Source organism: Rana temporaria, chromosome 9 (assembly GCF_905171775.1).
Source record: "Rana temporaria chromosome 9, aRanTem1.1, whole genome shotgun sequence".
In the NCBI taxonomy this organism is placed as follows: Eukaryota; Metazoa; Chordata; class Amphibia; order Anura; family Ranidae; genus Rana; species Rana temporaria.
In genome coordinates this window covers 116,080,379-116,100,656 of record NC_053497.1, presented here as the reverse complement: position 1 = coordinate 116,100,656, position 20,278 = coordinate 116,080,379, and the positions used below count along the sequence as shown (strand labels likewise).

Genomic DNA, 20,278 nt, shown 5'->3' with positions numbered 1-20,278 from the left:
TAATAACTGAAATTGAACACCTCTGTATTGAACTGTATAAGCTGTCACTTTCCTGCCCTCCCCAATCTATGACTAAGCCCCCTTAAAGGACGAAATCTGTCAGAGGCAGGCGCCATTATGAGTCTCACTCATAAAGGGCTGTGACTTGAATGCCCTCCCCTATTCTATTTTGAGCACTCTGCTGATCATGGTTTTACACTGCGACTATGGGTTCAATGCCAGATGTTGGCACTGTTTAGAGCTAAACCTTGCCCGACCACTATCTTCCCTTACATTAACAGAGCATTTACTGGCCACCAAGGCACTAACATTATTAAACAGGGGGATGGTGGCTGGGCAGATCCTAAACTGGAAGGCAAGAAAATCTATCTTTTGGTGACAGAGTGAAAGGATCAAAAGAGGTCAGAAAGACTGTTGGGCAAAGCTTAAATGAAAAAAAGGCTATATGCCAAGTATGCTTTAAATTGTACCTTCTTGTAAGCACCATAAACACTTATTTTTTAATCTGTTCCCTAGCAGTCACATGAGGACAGCTAAACTGCTGTACAGGTTAGTACAGTATTAGCAACATCAAGCAAGAGGAGTTGGGAACTCAGGTGCTGAGTCCTTGTGGCCGGATTTCTTGAACAGATGAGAAACGAGAGGGTAATTCAAAAGGTCAACACCCATACCTGATTTTTTTTATATTTGAGGAATCTCCATTATATGTTTATTATGCATTCCCATTCACACTGCACAGCAAAAAAAAATGTTTTAAATATTTTTTACCTTTGAGACATTTTACAAGAGATGGTGTCATGGCTGACTGCAAGTTTTTTTAAACAGCATTAGAGTTTGTCCTCATTAAAGTGATTGTAAAAGGAACTTTTTTTTTTTTTTCCAAATAACAAACATGTCTATAAATTACCTGCTCTGTGCAATGGAATTGCACAGAGCGGTCGCAAACCTTCTCTTTTCAAATCCCCTGCTGACGCTCTTGGCCCCACCCCTCTGTCCAGTGCCCCCACGGGAAGCCGCTTCTCATGGGGGCACTCGTGCATGCCCGCACCCGAGCCCCGCTACTCCATCCATTGACACAGACAGCAGGACTTAGCCCCGCCCCCTCTTCAATGGCTTTGACAGACAGCCAATGGCTCCCGGTGCCACAGAAAAGCCAGCGAGACCCAGAATTGATGGGAGAGAAGAGCTGCAGACGTGCACGGCGCTGGATAGAATGAGGGCTCAGGTAAGTAAAACATTTTTTACCTTAATGCAAGGAATGCTTTAAGGTAAAACATGCTTAAGCTTTACAACCACATTAAAGTGAAACTACACTGCATCTAAACCGCACCCACCACAAACCAATAGAGCTATTACATTTTTAAATTTCAAAGCAAACTTACCCATCCATTTACATGTTGAGGTTTTATTTTGATTATAAATCACTTTGAATAACACCCTCTAGCATTTTTGTCTGTCTGTGGCCATCTTGAGTAGGGGCAGATGATTCATGTAGAATTTACTTCCTGAAATCTATCTGTCCTTAAATTATTACTAAACCCACAACCGTAAAATCAGTGTGTATATGCAGTAAAACATGCTTATTATACTCACTGTGGAATGGGTTAATCCTCCGCACTGTGTAAAAAGGCTGTTTGATCCTCGCCTCCTTCCACTGTCCCCTGATAACAGAGAGCCTTTGGAGCCAGGCCACACATGCTCAGTTTGGTGTATATTGCTAGAGAGGTTTTTTATTTTCTTGGTAGAGAGTGTATGATCAGCACAGGGTCAATCAGAATTGTCCAGACAGAGAGCCAGGGGTCTTGCAGTCTCAGTCAGAAAACACATCCTACAAGCTTTAACCAGTGCTTGGCTGGACAGTGCTAGCAGTCACACGACTGCTCTAACTGCTGATGAGAAAGGGTAATTAGCAGTTTAAATTTACTAAAATAATAGCATTTCCATGTTCTGTGTACTGTGGAAGACCAGATATCTTGAATGCAGGGTCCTGGGTTTAGTAACACTTTAAAGTGGGTGTAAAGTCAGAATGTTTTTAATTTTAATGCATTGAAATTAAAACACCTTCTGTGCGCAGCGGCTTCCCCAGCACCCCCTAATATTTACCAGAGTCCGATCTCTATCAAGCGATGTCCATGACTGCCTTGGCCGCCTACGACTCTCCCTCCCGATTGGCTGAGACACAACAGCGGCTCCCGCTGCTCTCAAAGTCAGTTAGCCAATCAGGAGCGAGAGGGGGCAGGGCCAAACCGGGGCTTCATGTCTGAATGGAGACAGGGAGCTGCGACTCTGCCCGGGTGCCCCCAAAGCAAGCTACTTGTTGTGGGTGCACTCAACAGGAGGGAGGGGCCAGGAAAGCTGAAGAGTGACACGAGAAGGGGAGTATCTGGGCTGTCCTGTGCAAAATCACTGCACAGAACAGGTAAGTGTAATATGTTTGTTATTTTTAAAGAAAAAAAAGAAACAAGACTTTACAATCACTTTTGGTCAGGAATGCAAGCAGGAGGGTGTGCTTAGCAAAGAACACCCCTCCTGACGACTCCGGGGATGTAGGACAATTTTCCTACGCATGGAAACCAGGAAGTAACTGAATAAAAGTAAAAAAAAAAAAAAAAAAAAAGTTTAAAACGAATAAAAAAAATAATAATTTTCAAATGTATTTACTAATGCTAGTTGATTAAAACTAAAAATAGTCAATGATGACTTGGAGAGTGAAATTTGGCGCGCGGCTTAGCACCAAGCGTCTGCATATTTGCGTGCATTAGAGCCGACAGTGCTGTGCCGAGAGTGCGCTCCCGACAAAGTGACCGGCTGCGAAAGTTTTCCAATCTTGTGACCTCCGTGACAACCAATCACGGTGGTCACATGGCCATAAGCCCTGCCCCACCTCCCGTCATAGCAAACCCCTTAAAGGGTCAGCGGCAGCTGGCACCAAGGGGTTAAAACTTTGTTGGGACAGAATCTTCAAATCTAGTTACAATGGAAATGAAGACCTGCGTGCACAGTACAAAAAAAAGTAAATTGTGGCAAATACGGCTGCTCAACCCCCTCATAAACAAGGAACTGCCTAGAATTGGTTTCCTTGCTGGAGGGTTCAGAATGGAGCATCTAAAAAGCCGTTTTTTTTGTATTAGGCGATGTGAATAGGGGATATGTAACAAACATAATGTAGGTTTCATCACAATTTGGCTGTAAAACTGGAAATAAACTTTAGGACATCCATTCCAAACTTTTTTTTCCTTAGGGTGGACAGTGACTGAGGAAAGAATGTGTGGAAAAATGCACTGATCTTTACAGCCCCATTAAGAGATCCCATGTCGGGCAGTTCTTTTGAAAGTGGTCCTGCCTTTTCGAATGCTTGTTGTCAGAGTATAGATAGACTCTCTATTAGGGTCCATGCACACTGGCTTACAAACAACGCCCCTGCTCTTGACAGAAAACTAATTTTGAGCGTGTTTTTTCTGCCAGGAAACTGCTCTCGGAAACTCAGAACAGAAGTTTTTTTTTCTTTCTCTAGGTATAAAATATGTCTCTAAACATTCCAATATGCATGGACACATAGGATAACATTAGCTGCTTCTTCAAGCAAAATGCTGAAAACACTTTTATCAGTGTGCATGGGCCCTTTAAAATTCACATAATCTAGATTGATAGTAGCAACAGAAGAAAAGGGAGGAGACTGCCAAAGAAGTGTCACATCACTGGAATAAAGCCTTTAAACAACCTTCGCGACAATAGAAAATATTCAAGTGTTGTTGATGTCAGCTTATTTTCCGAATAGAAAACAAATAAATCCCCAAGAAAAGAGGAGACTAGGAAAGGTCACCTAGGAACCATTTTTACAAGCTCAAGATCATACGGACCACGAAAGAGACCACTGTACAATACCAATTTTGCTAAATAATTTAACAATTAGGTAATTTGTTGTGTAAAAAACACTTTGAGACATGATTAGCCACTGTCACACCAAATGCATCTCTATTACAAAAAAAAAAATGAAAAAATTATATATACCATAGTTGGATTTTGGCAAAAAAAAAAAAAAAAAGTGCTTTTAAACTTGTAACACTATTACCAAAAACCACAATGAAGGACCTTTCTGAAACAACATAATTAAAAAGTGCAATCGTAGTGCTTAATTTTAAACACTCAAATACTTAAGACAGCTTCATACCAAGATACAAAAGTTACGTTTAGAAAAGTGCCAGGTGGGATGGCGGCCAGTTATGAGCTTAAGAAGATTCGGACAAGAGTCTAAATCGTATAGCGTCGGGAAGATGCCAAAGCTGATAGCCAATCATAAGCAGCGGATGCATTTTCTGCCCTAAACGTATACAGGCTCCTTGCATAATTGTGGCAGCGAGATGGAGAATGTCTCTGCCGCCTATGTATGGCTGTCAGCTTTGACAGCTTCCAGAGAGGATAGCGGCGGGTTTGGACTCCTGTTCGAACACTGCCGAGCTCATCGCTAATGGCAGCCTTTGGAGCCTTTTTTGCTGTAAAGACACCGTTAAGTCAAGGATCTGATGACTAGTACAGAATTACCAGGCTGGATCCTTTTTTTCTACAGATATGCCTGCTGAATATTGCAAAATGTTTTTTTCCAGGAGCACAATATGCAGTGCCCAGGTACATAAAAAAGTGCAACTAGTGAAATTTAAATAAAGAGTTAAAAAAAAAAAATTATATATATATATCACCCCTTCATGACCCAGGTAATTGGAGCCTTTAAAACTAAAGTTCTTTTGGTCAAAATGCCATCAATTTTGTTCTCTTCTAAAGCTGTGAACATGGGAGATTTAATTTCGTATCACAATGCACTGTTTTGCACACAGCTTTGTCAGGTATTCGCTGTTAAATGACAGTGATCACCAGTTTGGAGTAAAATGTTTTTAGCACCTAGCTTCTTCAAATTGGCCCTGACTGTTAGTATAAGCCTGGTCACAGCAAATCAAGCCAAACATTGATTGTAGGCAATGTTTTCCTCAGTTTTTAGATGCTGTAGAGGATAGATTAGAACCTCTGGCTGGTTTGTACTGCCCTCTGTGTCCCCACTGGGAAGATTTGTCACACAGGTTGTAACCAAGACAGGAATTAAATGGAAATCTCCCCAAACAGGAACAACCGCTGCAATAAAAACCTGACAAAAATTCTACCCTTGCATCCAACAAAGGTTTTGGCAGGAGCTGGGTTGTAAAATCTGGTCAGTGAATGTAGCATAAAAGCACTTGGCGTACACGTAAAAGGCAAAATAAAATAAGAGTTTTAATCCTTTTTCTAACAATATTTTTTTTTTGTGTTTCCCACTGGGGAGATTTCTCTTTAGTTCCTGTTCCTGAGATGTAACAATAGGAGGAAATATCCCCAAAGTGAGGGGAACTCCCATCTTAGACAGTCCTCCCTGGAACATTTGACAGATTTACCTTCACATCGGTCTGGTGACAACTCTAAAATTTTATGAGGGTTTAACACTTTAACATGCCATCCAAAACCTAATAGTGCTTTGCCTTTACATACACTTTAATCACCCAGCAGGCCAATATAACAGGCCCTTTGGATTTGCTTTCTATAGTAAGTTTGGAAAACACAAATGTCTTGTGAACTCTGTTTAAAAAATCACAATCGAGTTTTTCTGAACCCAGCCAGGCTAACTACCAGTGATAAGGCCAATTTGGTGCTTGCTATTGCAGCAGAGAGGAACAATATATCATTCTGTTCAGAATTATTTCTCTTTACCCTCCTAATAAAGTTCCAGTATAATAAATAACACCTAGCATGGGTTCCTTTGGCAATAACTGCCTCCTAGTGGCCAAATAAAACAAACATCTCCTAATTTTATTAAAACAAATCCAATGACTTTCTAGCAACTCAAATATTCAGTTTACTGTCCCTTTAATTCTTTGGACAACTTAAAAGAGAAGTATGGGTTTCGTGGTTATTACCGTTTTATACTTACCTAGGTAGATGCAGCATCGGTACGAGCTCAGGCTGGACTTCTCCTTAAAATATCTTACAAAAACAAACGTTACATTCGTAAATTAGAGTTTGTGAATTAGGAGACAAAAAAAAAAAAAACAACTCTTGTCATAGGCCAATCTAAAATTCAAATAAAAAAAAAAAATTGATTTAATTTCTTGTTGACCTGGTGGTATAGATCTACACTCTATTTTTGGGCCATTTATTGCAAGTGTAGATCCAAGACCCTTTACCTATCTATAAAGCACACATGTAGGTTGCAAACTCCTGGGGAGCATGACATCAAGTGTGCATGTTCAAAATATACACGCTCAGAGGGTGCTGGATGCCCATCACAAGTATTCGTAGAAAGTGATCGCTGGTATCGGACATTGATCACCTGATCAATTGCTGTTGCAAAACCAAAGCATGCAAGAGTTGCAGAGCAAGTAAATGAAAACTGCTTACATCCTTTGGAATTTAGTAATTCGAAAGACAAAGGCCCAAAGTACACGTTAGCATTTACCAGCTACATGAGACAGTCAGTCATTTTTACCAAAACTTTGTTTTTACAATATTTTTATATTGAATTATAGGGCCTTTTCACTAGCAACACTGAGGCCAATTGGTCGGAGATGACTCTAAACAATAGGCTTTTTCCACTGTCACAAAGCAACATCCATGTTAAAAAAGGGGGAGGATATAACTGCAGTGTTGCTTTCCAACCACCGCAGAACTAACTTGTAAGAGACAAAAACCATCCAGGCAGAGCGTCTTCAGCCGATCCTCTATTTTAACACTTGGAAAGATTCCCCCATGTTATTGATGAAAGTAGGAAACCCACTTTAGCTCATATAAATATTCCTAAACTCCTGCCTGAAAATCATTTCGTCAAAATATTGCATGTACTATTTCCCCATTTTTGCAATAGCAAGCACCAAAGTCAAAATAGATGCCATGGCCTGCACACTATAATCGGGCTTATTGCTTAATAATATTACCATAGTGTTTCAAAGGACCAGCAATACTGACAGGCATCACCCTGTGTTATTGGATATAAAGCAGACTTATTTAGTTGTCAGCCGGGGCAGGCTCGCCTTTTGAGGCATGGTAGGACTTGGAACATGAAGTGACATGCCGGTGGAAACTGTCTCTCCACATAAACCGCTTGCCACAAATATTACACTCATAAGGCTTAATTCCTGTGTGGATTTTCATGTGACCAACCAGATGATGCTTCATTTTAAACTTTTTTCCACAGACCCCACACCCATAAGGTCGTAAACCCAGATGCATACTCATGTGTCTGTCCCTCTGGCTCTTATGCGTAAAGCTTTTCCCACACTGGCATGGGTAGAGTTTATACACCACAGCAGTAAAACCTGAGGATGAGCTTTCTTCTTTAATACCGGCAGGAACGTCCATACCTTCCCCAAACCCAGCAGAGGCATTATCTGCTCTGTGGCCTTCGAGATGTTCTTCCTGCTCTCCTGAAAACTCTTCCATTGAAGCGCCATAGAAGTCAACATGCTCGTCATAATGACTGTTGTCGCTGTGTACTTCTGGCTCTATTGATTTCTTGTTGCAGAAATCAAAACTGTCTATAACCGCCGAAGACTGAATTGGATGCTCTGCTGGCCCTGGGTTTAGGGATTCTGAGACATGGTCTTCAAAAGGTGGGTGAACTACAACACCTTCACAATCCTGCTCAAACCTTTCCGGCTTCACTTGGATCCATCTTTTGTGGGACATGATACTGGGCTTTATATACAATGGACGGGAGTAATGATAATCTGCGCTATCACTGGCCCCTTCCTCTCCATCTTGACTTGTCATCTCTGTACTTAGTTGATCATGTTCTGTGGAAGAGTTGCTAGGCAGATATTCATGTTCAGTAAGCTGAGAGGACATTTCATCATCTTTTGGGCTCTCTTCCTCATGCTCAACATCTCGTATCTCTACAGCCTTTCTGTAATCTGCTTGACTACTCGTCCCCAAATCAAAAGTTTCATTTATGCCATTATAGTTGCTGCTGCTGGGAGATTGGCGGTCATTGCTGAGGGTGGATTTTTGACACAGGAGAGTTGGATTGCTTTCTAGGAGTTCCGTACACTTGTCAACAACGTGCCACATCTGAAGAAAGCTTGCTGCTGTAAGGTAACTAACAATCTCATTAGCTGGCAGAGCCAATCTTCCGGTGTAAGTTGACAAGAGAATGTTTTCAAACACTCTTGGGTTCATGACTTCAGGAAGGACGACTCTGCGGCTATTTTTGAGTAGAACCTGATCACAGAAGTATGGTGAGCTGGCAGCCAGGACAGCTTTGTGTGCCCGGAAGAGGTGGCCTTGTACCACGATGGAGATGTCGCATAGCTGACCCAGTTGGCGCTGCTGGTTTAACTTCTGCAGGATAGTGCTTGAGAAGTCTGGAAATTCCACACGAAAAGAGCTCAGTCCAGGTTCCATCTCATCAAATGTGTTCCTGAAAAAAGAAAACCCACAATGCTGTCATATTATATCCCAGCCTGACATATTAGCTGCAAATAAATACATCTCTTTCCCCTATTTTATGGTTCTTCACTTTGCTTTCTCCTAGCCTGTCAATTGTTCCTAAAGTTTTTTTGTTACCATGAGGGATCTGTACAGATCATTCCAATCCATCTTTTCTGGGTGTGTGGATTTCTGTGTCCCCCCCACGTCCATTCTCTGCTCTACCAGAGGGTCTGAAGTCATTGGATAAGTGTATCATAACAGAGAGTGGCACTGTGGATACATCTAGATAAAGCACGTGCCACGTCCTCACAGAGAGATATGGAAGAAGAAAAAATTGAAGGATTTTGGACTTTGTAGGCACAGTAATAGACTAATTTTAGAAAAATATAAATAATTTATTAATATAAATACATAAAGTTAAAATTCTAAAAAGCCTTTACATTGCAGAAAATATACAAAACATACAATCAGATCATAGCATGTGCTAGTGGGGGAACCACAATGATAACAGGACCTTCGGGAAGATAACTAAATTCTTTCCATAATAACATCAGTATCTTGAAATGTGGATCAAAACCTGTAGCAATAGGTAATCAAGTTGCATTTGATCGGAGAGAGAAAAGCTTGACATGTTTCACGTGCGAACACGCTTCTTCAAAAGCATAGTATATTTAGCTTAGCAAAGGAAAAGAGAACATTTAGAAATTAAAACATAATTAATATATACAAAACGCCAATTTGGGAGGTTCATTTATGTATTTATATTAATATATTCTTTATATTTTTCTAAAATTAGTCTATTACTGTGCCTACAAAGTCCAAAGCCCTTCATTTTTTTCTTCTTCCCTACCAGAGGGTCTTTTGCAGCTCTCTTACTCTGCACTGTCAATTGACATATCGCTAGGCTGTGCTGCGATGTGTTTGTTGATTCACTGCTGACTGCGTTCCAAAGCACCTCTACAGTGTGCTCCAATACAGTGGTTCTCAACCATGTCCTTAAGTACCCCCAACAGGCCATGTTTGCAGGTTTTCCTTTATCTTGCACAGGTGCTTTAAATCAGTCAATGGCTTGGTATTTTGGACATCTATTTTATCTAAGAGAAATTCCCAAATCATGGCCTGTTGGGGGTACTTGGGAACAGGGTTGGGAACCACTGCTCCAATACACCACCAAGCACAGATGCTTTGGCGCAGTGATGCCTGGTGTGTGAGGTTAATGGGCCCCAAGAAATTTTACAATTCATTTTTATTACATGCATTTACTATACAGTATATAGCATCAACAGATAGGAACCGCTTTGCACTCTATTTATTCACATCAGTCCTTCCCTCGAGGAGATTACAAGGTCCCTATTTCCCATGCATACATACACGCACATACCAGGAACAATTTAGACAGGAGCCAATTAACCTACCAGAAGGTCTTTGGGGTGTGTTAAGAAACCGTAGTACCCAGGTAAAACCCACGCAAGAACAGGGAGAGCAAGCAAATTCCATGTAGATATTGCAATAGTCAGCATTTGAAGCAAGGACCCTAGTAGTGCATAGCATAAGTTCTAACATTTGCACTTGAAAGTTTCTTTTGAAAAATAAACAAATTTCTATTGTTGTTCCATCGGTGATATATGCATATATTTCTGTGTCCAGGATAGCATAGATCAGGGGAATTGAATTAAAATTCACGGAGGTCCAGACAGTACATTCTTAATGGCACCTCTGTGCTTTGGCAGACGCAGCACGTTTTTTGCGTGCGCCAAACCGGTACCATGCTGCTCAGTACGGCCCAATTTAAAGGAGTTGTAAAGGAATGACTGTTTACAGGGTATAGAGACATAATAGTTAACTGATTCCTTTTAAAAACGATTAAAAATAGATAAAAATCAATCATATAATGTACCTGTAGTTTCAGTTTAGTTTTTGCATGTTATCCTGCCTCTGTGCTGTATAGAGCCATAGAGAAGTGATGGTTTGGAAAATGAAACTTGAAGCTCCCAGTACTGTGGTCATCAGGAAACAGACAACCAGGAAGTGTCCAGAACAGAGCAGAATTACAGCAACAACGAACAATGAGGACATGAAACCAGGACTGCAGTAAGGTAAAGGAAGCTATTTAGCTAAAAAAAAAAATTCCTTTAGTGACCCTTTAAAGGATCAGGGACTCCTTTCTCTCTGTTTCTGCAAAAAAGGTAGCCCATTGAAATGAAATTAATGGGCTGCCTACATGCAATGATTTGAACCTAGCCTCAGATCGTTTTCATCACAATCCCATTATTACAGAAGTGTTATCAGTCTCCCCTGCACAACACAACCCCCTCCTTTATATCAGAGCCCCCCTTCACATCAAGATCTCCCCCTTTACATCAGTGTCCTCAACCCCCCTTCAAATTCCTTTTCTTGGCCCCCTTTATATTAACCTATTTCACATTGCAGTCCCCAGCCCACCTTCATATCACCCCCCACTTAATTTCTGTTCTCACACCCTTTATAGCACCCCCCCCATATAACATTGTAGTCCCCAGCCGCCCCCCTCACATTCTTGTCCTCGGTCTCCCTTTATATCCCCCCCTCCTCCTTCACATTGCAGTCCCCAGCCCTTTTCCACATGACTCCTATCCACAATCGGGTCCTCGGCCCCTTTTACATCACCCGCTCTCCTCCTCCACACTGCAGCCTCTAGCTCCCCTTCACATCACCTGATGGGTTTACTTCCTCTTTGTTTCCCTGCAAAGGTAAAGCATAATGGGCTACTATGCATCGCATAGTAGCCCATTATGTGTCACTTACCTGCAGGAGAAGCCCTCAATGTCCTGGTCTTCCTCGCTAGTAGCGAGCGTCCATCTTCACCCCTCTTCTTCTGGGGTCCGTGAACTCCGGCTCTGTGACTGGCCGGAGTCGCGTGACGTCACTCTCGCGCATGCGCGAGAGCCGCCTTTAAAGGCATGACCCCATTCACAAAATGACACGCTCAGCACGCCTGCGCCGCAGACATTGGTGCTGTTACAAGGTCTCAGGTGTGAATGGTGAGCAGGTGTGTTAAATTCTGTGTTATTGCTCTCATACTGGTAGCTGGAAGTTGTTGGTCACCTACCAATGTCAGCAAATCTCTATCTTAACCCATAAAGATGGGATCAAACAGTTGCATAACTGGGGTATAATCCCTGACCCACCACCAAGCCCTAGCCCACAGGCCTGCTACTACCCAAGGATAATCTACCCTGGTCATTTCTACTCCTAGCTGGATGCCACACGCATAAACTTGTGGAGGAGCTGCTTCCAAGTTGGTTGACTCTGCCCATCCAACTGCTACTGTGTCCAAAGCACACAGCATTTCTCGGGTTACTCTAGTATACTGTTGTTTTGAAACCGCACTGTTAACTAAGCTTACATAGCCTCTACAAAGATACCTTGTAGACGTGATTCGCCTTATCTATTCTGTATATCTATAAATGTTATAACTGCATTTTGGTCCTTGAGATTCATATGTTATACCCTTAGCGGACCTCCTACTTCTCTGTGCCACTTTGATATCATCCATATCTGAACTCATGTCACTCAAAATCACATTAAATAGGCTTAAATAGCAAATTCAAACAAGCCCTGTTATTGCCCAAACACACCGATATATTATGTATCCAGGAAACACATTTTTCCTCAGTCAACCCACCGCTGTGCTCTCACAAGCTTTTTCCATGTCTTCCATTCTCAAACTGATAAAGTTAGAGGGGTTATGATTGCAGTCCGCTCTACTGTATCCTTAACCGTATTCACACATAAAACAAGATTCTTCCGGCAGGTTACTGTCAAAGGTTTGTTATTAAAAGAGGCAGACAGGATTGTCAGCCTCTTTCAATAACAAACCTTTGACAATCGTTAATGTCTATGCCCCAAATACCTATCAAAAACCTTTCTACAAAACCATCCTGCAAAAAATTCAACACTTTGCCATAGACCAACTCATTATTTGCGATGATTTTAAAGGAGAAGTATGGGTTTGTGTTGTTTCCCCCATTATACTTACCTAGGTGGATGCAGCATCTGTCCCCTGGTGTCTCTGCACTAAGAACCGAGCCATCGAACACTGCCGATGGCCTGTTTCTCTCGGCTCTCCAAACAGAGAGCTGCTGACTGTCAATCAGCAGCTCTCCTGCTCTGCTCCTCAACGCTCACTGGAGTGCAGAGCTGTGAAGGGGCGGCCGTCTCGCTGGCTGAGACGGCCATAAATCCATGCACCTGGCAGATCCAGACTCGGGATGACAGTGCCTGGATTGATCTGTGCGAGGTCAGAAGAGAGCGAACTTCAGACCGCTCTGTGCTGAAAATGGGTCACAGGAGTGCAAAACAAATTGCTCAGGCTGGACTTTTCCTTTAATGAAGTAATAGACCACTCACTAGACTCTTCCACTCCAAAGAGGAGAAGATCCACTGCCCTTTCTTCTCTCATACTTCTGGAAGATTTCTATGACCCCTGGAGATGTCAATATGGCACGCAGAAAGACTTTACTTTCTACTCAAAGTCCCAGAGGACCTACTCCAGGATCGACCTGTTCCTGACCTCCAAAGTTTTACTACAGTCCATATCTGACTACTCTATTGGAGTAATTTTGTGGTCTGACCATGCCCCAATATCTATCATTCTTGTCTCATCTCCCTCCAGCAAATCACAAACTATGGCAATTGAACTCTTCCCTACTCAGTGCCAAAGATAGTAAGAAGAAAGTCGGCTCTGCAATTAGGGACTTCTTTGATGTTAACGCTGGATCTGTTTCTTACCCCACTACTCTGTGGTATGCCCACAAGTCTGTCATGCGAGGCACACTATGGAAGCTGGGAGCTCAGGAGAGAAATAAACGGAACGTGACCCTCAACTAATTTCTAGAAAATATAAGGGCCCTTGAAACACGTAACAAGCAAGATCCCCCAGAGGCCGCTGAACTACATAAGCTCAGGTCTGCCCTGAGCTATCTACAGAATAATTATGACTTCTACTTGAGAAAGCTAAAAGACACCTGGTATTCCCAAGGTAATAAAGCAGGGAAATTATTAGTGCAGCAATACAAACGAAGAGCAGCCCAATCCAAACTCCCTTACCTCTTAGATTACCAGGGTCAAAGACTCCTCAACCCCAAAGACATAGCCAAATGCTTTGGTTCTTTCTATTCTAAATTGTATAACCTTAACCTCTCCCCTAGTGAACCAAAAAACCCAACCACGCATCGATTCAGGGCTTTCTCACCCCCTGGAATCTCCCCTCTCTAACCCCCACACAAGTAACGACACACACACACACAACCCTTGTCAACACAGTCCAGGTCGCTAAAAGAAAGCCCTTCCTCTACACAAGGCCCCAAGCAGCTTTAGTAACAATTACTCCAAAACTTATTGTGAGCAGCTAGTCTTTGGAACTCCCTCAAAAGATTCTTAGCTACTGGAGACATCCCATCTGAATCACTAGAAGCCGTCATAACCACTATTCACAAACTCTGTAAATCCCCTCATGATCCAGCCAATTATCGACCCATTTTCCTCCTTAACATGGACCTCCAACTGTATGCCAAACTACTATCTACCTGCCTTGCCCAACACATGCCACACCTCATACACGAAGATCAGGTAGGAATTATCCCCAAGCGTCAGGCCTCAGACGGAACTCGCTTTGTGGATCTTACACCCTTGACGCAGAGAAGGCGTTTTATAGGGTCTGTTGGGGATATCTAGAGGCTGTCCTGAGGAAGTTTGGCATAAACGGTACATTTTATACAGGCTATCCTGGGTCTATATACTTCCCCCAGCGCTAAAGTATGGACATCAGGCATTCTCCGATTCCTTGTCGATCACCAACAGCACTCGACGGGGCTGTCCCCTCTATCCCCTGATTTTTGCTTTAAAGATCGAACCCCTCAATTAGAGCCAGAAAAATTCTCATCTCCCTGCTACTGTATTATGCTCGCAAGGCTATCACAATGCACTGGAAAAAATCGTCTCCCCACTATGTCGAATACTGGAAGGGCCTAGTGAATGCCAGTTAACCCCTTTATAAAGCTACTTACTCGGGCAAAGGCTGCCCACAAAAATTTGAGAAGGTATGGTCCTGTTGGCTAGACGATGCTGCCACGGCAACTGATGTTGTTAGCACTTCTTAGATTCACAATGTAATTTAGATCTGTTTAGACTCTGACCCATTTTTGCCCAGCTTACATCATCCTGTTGACTTTTTTGTTAAGCACTGTTCATCCTGTATTGAACCTCTCCCCACATTGGGGTTGTAGTCTTAGTAAGTTGTTTGTGTTATCTGTTGTGCCCTATTGCGGTCTGTAGGGCAGTAGCGATTATTTGCTCTTGTAGCCCACGCAACGGGTGACTGGCCCCTGCGTGGGCTACTGTTCGGCCCTGCGTGGGCTACTGTCCGGCCCCTGCGTGGGCTATTCTTGTATAACACTGAAAACCTTAATAAAAATTATAAAAAAAAAAAAAGAAGAAGATCGAACACCTAGCTCAAGCAATTCAGTCTAAAGATCTCATCTCTGGGATTTTAGTTGGGGACACCCCTATAAAATAGGTCTCTACGCGAATGACATTATCATCACACTCACTGATCTGCTTCATTCATTACCCTGTTTATGCCAGATACTTGCTGACTTTAATGCAATCTCTATGTACAAATTAAACCACACTAAATAATCCAAGATTGGCATGTCACTCTCACCTTCAATTAACCACTTCCGGACTGCCTGCCGCCGTTATACGTTGGTACTTTGATGTTGAACACCGTTAAATAGCTGCCATAACCCTGGTATAGTGTTAAACGTCCGGCGGTCCGCTTTCGGTTAAAAGTGGTCTCCGTGGTGGATTCCCCGTGAGATCACTTATCGGCAGCGGGAGAGGTGTCCACCCCCACGTGCCACGTTCTGTTCATCTTCGCCGCTTACCGAAGCTGTCTGTGGTCTTCTTGACCCCAGATCTCACATTAAAGAGGTCCTGTCATGCTTTTTTTCCTTTTACAAGGAATGTTTATATTCCTTGTAATAGGAATAAAAGTGAACCAAAGTGCTAATATAAAAAATAAAATAAATTAAAGTGCCCCCGTCCCTCCGTGCTCACGCACAGAAGCGAACGCATACATAAGTCACGCTCGCATATGTAAACAGTGTTCAAACCACACATGTGAAATATCGCCGCTGCCGTTGGAACGAGAGCAACAATTCTAGCAAAAGACTTCCTCAAACTCGAAAATGGTAACCTGTAGAATTTTTTAAACGTCACCTATGGAGATAAAGGGTCAAAGTTTGTCGCCATTCCACGAATGGGCGCAATTTTGAAGCATGACATGTTGGGTATCAATTTACTCTGTGTAACATTATCTTTCACAATATAAAAAAAAATGGGCTAACATTACTGTTTTCTTATTTTTTTTAACCACTTCAGGCTCAAAAGAATTTACCCCCTTCCTGACCAGAGCATTTTTTGCAATTTGTAGCTTTAGCTGACAATTGCGTGGTCGTGCGACGTTGTACCCACACAAAATTGTTCCCACATATACATACATTTTCCTCAGTTTAGGCCAATATGTATTCTTTTTGTTAAAAAAACGCAATAAAGCATATATTGATTGGTTTGCGCAAAAGTTATAGCGTCTACAAAATAGGGGATAGATTTATGGCATTTTTATTATAATTTTTTTTTTTTACTAGTAATGGCGGCGATCTGAAATTTTTATCAGGACTGCGACATTATGGCGGACACATCGGACACTTTTGACACCATTGTCATTTATACAGCGATCAGTGCTATAAAAATGCACTGGCAGAGAAGGGGTTAAACATTAGGGGGCGATCAAGGGGTTAAGTGTGTCCTAGGGAGTGATTCTAACTGCATTTTATGCATTACGATAAAAAAACTTTGTGTGCAGCAGCCCCCCTCATTACTTACCTGAGCCCCATCTCTCTCCAATCATGTCCACAAATGTCTAAGCTGTCCGGGACACTTCTCCTGCTTGGCTGAGACACAGTAGCAGTGACACAGTCAGTAAGCCAATCAGGGGAGAGAGGGGGCGGGGCTGGATCAGGGCTCTGTGTCTGATTGGACACACGGAGCTCGGAGCTGTGACTCGGCTCCAGTGCCCCCATAGGAAGCTGCTGACTATGGGGGCACTGGATAGGAAGAAGAGGCCAGGAGCAGCAAAGAGGGACCAAAGAAGAGGAGGATCTGTGCAAATCCAACTGCACAGAAGAGGCAAGTATAACATGTTTGTTATTAAAAAAAAAAAAAAAAAAAAAAAAACACAAGCCTTTACAATGACTTTAAGTGGTTAAAATGGAAATCTCACTGTTTTCCTGGGCTCCAACCTCGATTATGACATACTTCGGCATTCAACTGGTAACTCCCTCTTCTATGCTTCTCCGCACAAACCTCTACTCTTTGCTCCAGAAACTTCAACCCATAATAAGCTCATCCATGAGGTCTAATAAAATATCTTGGGCTAGACGTATAGCTTTGGCTAAGATGTTCCTTCTTTCCACACATCCTTTACTTTTTCAGGTCTCTCCTGCTACCACTACTACCAGCTGACCTCGCCAAAATTCAACACTCTTAACTCTTATCTAGGCAGCCCATGGGTCTTGATTAAAAGCTTCACTATTAAGCACACCTGTGGCTTTCTCTAGATTGGGAGCATCCAATATCAAGCGGTAATACAAGGCAGCTCTCCTAGAACAAGCAAAACAGTGGTGGTATCCTCGCCCCACTGCCCTTTGGCTTAAAATTGTGTCAACAGCAATCTCCTGCTATTGGCAGCTATATGGATAAACTCTTGTGCACCACATTCCTTCTTGACTACTGTTAATGCCTCAACCTCAGCCTGGAAAGCCTTACATCAAGCCTCTCAAGGGATACATGATGACGCCTTGCAGGTTCTCCCACTTTTCTCCCTAACTACTCTCCCCAGATCTACCTATTCAGCATTGGAACATTGCAGGAATCTATACTATAGGGCAGGGATATGCAAACTATGGCCCTCCAACTTTTGCGAAACTACACGTCCCATGAGGCATTGTAAAACTCGGACATTCACAGACATAACTAGGCATTATGGGAATTGTAGTTCCTGAACAACTGGAGGGCCATAGTTTGGATGCGCCTGCTATAGGGGACCTTTTTCATCAACAGAGCCTCAAAATGTCCAACAATTAATCGACGACCTACAGTCTGCCCAGTAAAGACTTCTACATCTTTCAAAGGATCCGCCATATCCTCTCCCCAGCAACGACCTCTAAGGACCTGCTCTAATTTTACAAACAAGTATTCACCGAGACCAAGGGAATGTCCACTTGACAGTTCCTCTTTATGGTGAGATATGGGGTAAATATGAAAAAAAAAAAAAAAAAAAACGATCTCAGCTTCCCAGCCGAGGCGGCGCCATTAGTTTGAATGCAGAGGCCTGGCGTGATGTCATAACATTGCGCCCGGCCTCCGAACGATCATAAAGACTCTGGGCACCATTTGGTCCACCAGGAATCTTTATGGTCAACATCTGGGGTCGGCGGATCCATTCTCCGACCAATGGCGGCAGGAGTATGTGTGGGTGTGTGGGGTCCCTCTCGCCATTCGTAAGAATGATCAAGCAGCTGAACAGCCGCTATGATCGTTCTTATGGTGAAGGGAATATCGAAATGATGCCTGAAGCTGAAGGCATCATTTAGATATCCCCGCTCAAAGTCAAGGACGTCATATGACAGCCGGCTAGCGGGAAGTGGCTAAAGTGATTAAAAATGTCAAAATATATACATACAAAAAAATGGCACCTTTTGGGGATAAGAACATATAAACCAACAGCTGCCCCTTTAAAGTGGACAAATCACTAAACTGTGTAGAATTATAAAGTAAAGAATGACGCGCTATACATGTTCATGTGAAAAACTGGCACAAAGAAAAACACAAGTTTTTTTCCCCCTATAAAAATAACAAATATGTTGTACTTACCTGCGCTGTTTCAGTGGATTTGCACAGAGAAGCCTGGATCCTCCTCTTCTTGGGTCCCTCTTCTGTGCTCCTGGCCCCTCCCTGCTGTTCAGTGCTCCCACAGTAATCAGCTTACTATGGGGGCACACGAGCCGAGTCACAGCTCCCTGTGTCCATTTAGACATTGAGCCCTGACCCAGCTCTGCCTCCTCTCTGCCCCGATTGGCAAGCTGACTTTGGTTTTTAAAAAAAAAAATGGCTGATGGATGTATGGATGTGGATGTAAACTAATGTAAATGGATAGAGATGCATTGATGTCTTTTTCATCCCTCAACGGATGGATGAAAAACAGACAAACGGTGCCGTATGTGTGAAAGGGGCATAAATAGGTTTATCAATTTGTCTGAAACTGTTATTTCAATCACTTTGAGAAATTAGACCCGAAGGGAAGCCAAGAATGTAACCAATATCTATAATCTGGTCAACAAAAAATAAATAAAAAAGCTATCAACCAAACAATAAAATCCTAAATGTAATAGTCCCTTATAACTCGTGATGTGTGTCACTCCCAAGTGAATCCCTCATGAGCAATCTCTCATCAATGCATGATTCAGTGTGTATGTTTAAAAACAAAAACTACATATATATGTTTTGTTAACATGTAAATAACACTGAATCATCCATCCACCTGAGCTGCTGAGGTTCTCCAATAGTCAGAGTCCTTGCTGATTAAGAAGAAAATGAGTCCATCTGGTGTTGAAGCGCATATTGACCTTTGTTGTGGAGGTCAGTATGGAGAGGTGAGGTTTGCTCAGAAGGGATTCACTGTGGTGGAGGCGTTTCTACTTGCACATCTTTGCAGCACTTACTTAGGAGTGATATACATCACAAGGTATATGGGACTATTACGATTATATGGACATTTGCTGATTTATCGTTTGTGATTGCTTGATATTTTTTTTTTTGATGATTGCGGAAAACAGATAGACCATCATATTATAGATATTGGTTATTATTCAAAGACAAGAATTTTCTTCTTTTATATGTATTCACTTAATTTATGCACTCGATGTTTGCAGCTTTAATTACTCACACACTTGTGCACAAATGATCAAGTACACAAGAATATAGCAACTAGGGCTGCAACTAACGATTATTTTCATAATCGATTAGTTGGCCGATTATTGTTTCGATTAATCGGATAATAGCCTTAAAAAAAAAATTGCATTTTTAAATTTTTTTGGGGCAATTTTTTGGGCAGATTACAAAACACAAATTGCCGCAAAAACACATTAATGCTTTTCTGCAGCTTCTCCATTGAAGTATATTGAACAAAAAAAAACAACATAGCACCGTTTTGCATTAAAAAGTCCTTGCCCTTTCCAAATACACAGCAGCTGAAAAGAAATCATGGATGTGAACGTGTCCCATAGGAAAACATGTAAATGAACTGTAGTGTGTTTCTGCAAAAAGCACCAAAAAACAGAGGTGTGAACCCAGGCCTGAGATATTTAGTAACATAATGGGGTTAAAAAAACAAAAATAAGTCCAAAAAGAGCAAATAATCGCTACTGTAAGGGGTTCATTTTTTTTACTGTGGCACAGTGAAAGTAATATTTACAGTAGCGATTTGCTTTTTTGTACTATAAAGGGCTAATTTTAGTTTTTTTAACCCCATTATGTTACTGGCCGATTAATCGATTATGAAAATTGATTCGTTGTCGATTAATCGATTAGTTGCTTCGGCCCTAATATCAGCTGTAATTTTTTTTAGCAAATAAGCACGTCTCTTTTATGTTCGGAAAAAGTCCATCCTAGGGCCGGTTCACACTGCTGCGATGTGGGAACCCTGCAAATCCACTGCGGGTTCCCGCATTGC

The 20,278-nt window shown here is 42.2% G+C and overlaps 2 protein-coding genes across 3 annotated transcripts in view; both read right to left on the bottom strand.

Moving 5' to 3' along the window:
• The window catches only part of ZBTB34 (zinc finger and BTB domain containing 34), a 101,836-nt gene that overhangs the window by 80,716 nt on the left and 842 nt on the right, over positions 1 to 20,278 (bottom strand). The gene's annotated exons all lie outside the window — the stretch shown is intronic.
• The window catches only part of ZBTB43 (zinc finger and BTB domain containing 43), a 29,246-nt gene continuing 14,399 nt past the window's right edge, over positions 5,432 to 20,278 (bottom strand). For both annotated transcript variants that reach the window (XM_040324219.1, XM_040324218.1), the window contains exon 2: positions 5,432 to 8,434. In XM_040324219.1, the coding sequence (XP_040180153.1) occupies positions 7,024 to 8,418 (1,395 nt within the window). In that variant the 5' untranslated portion in view covers positions 8,419 to 8,434 and the 3' untranslated portion in view covers positions 5,432 to 7,023. The remainder of the gene's footprint in view (positions 8,435 to 20,278) is intronic.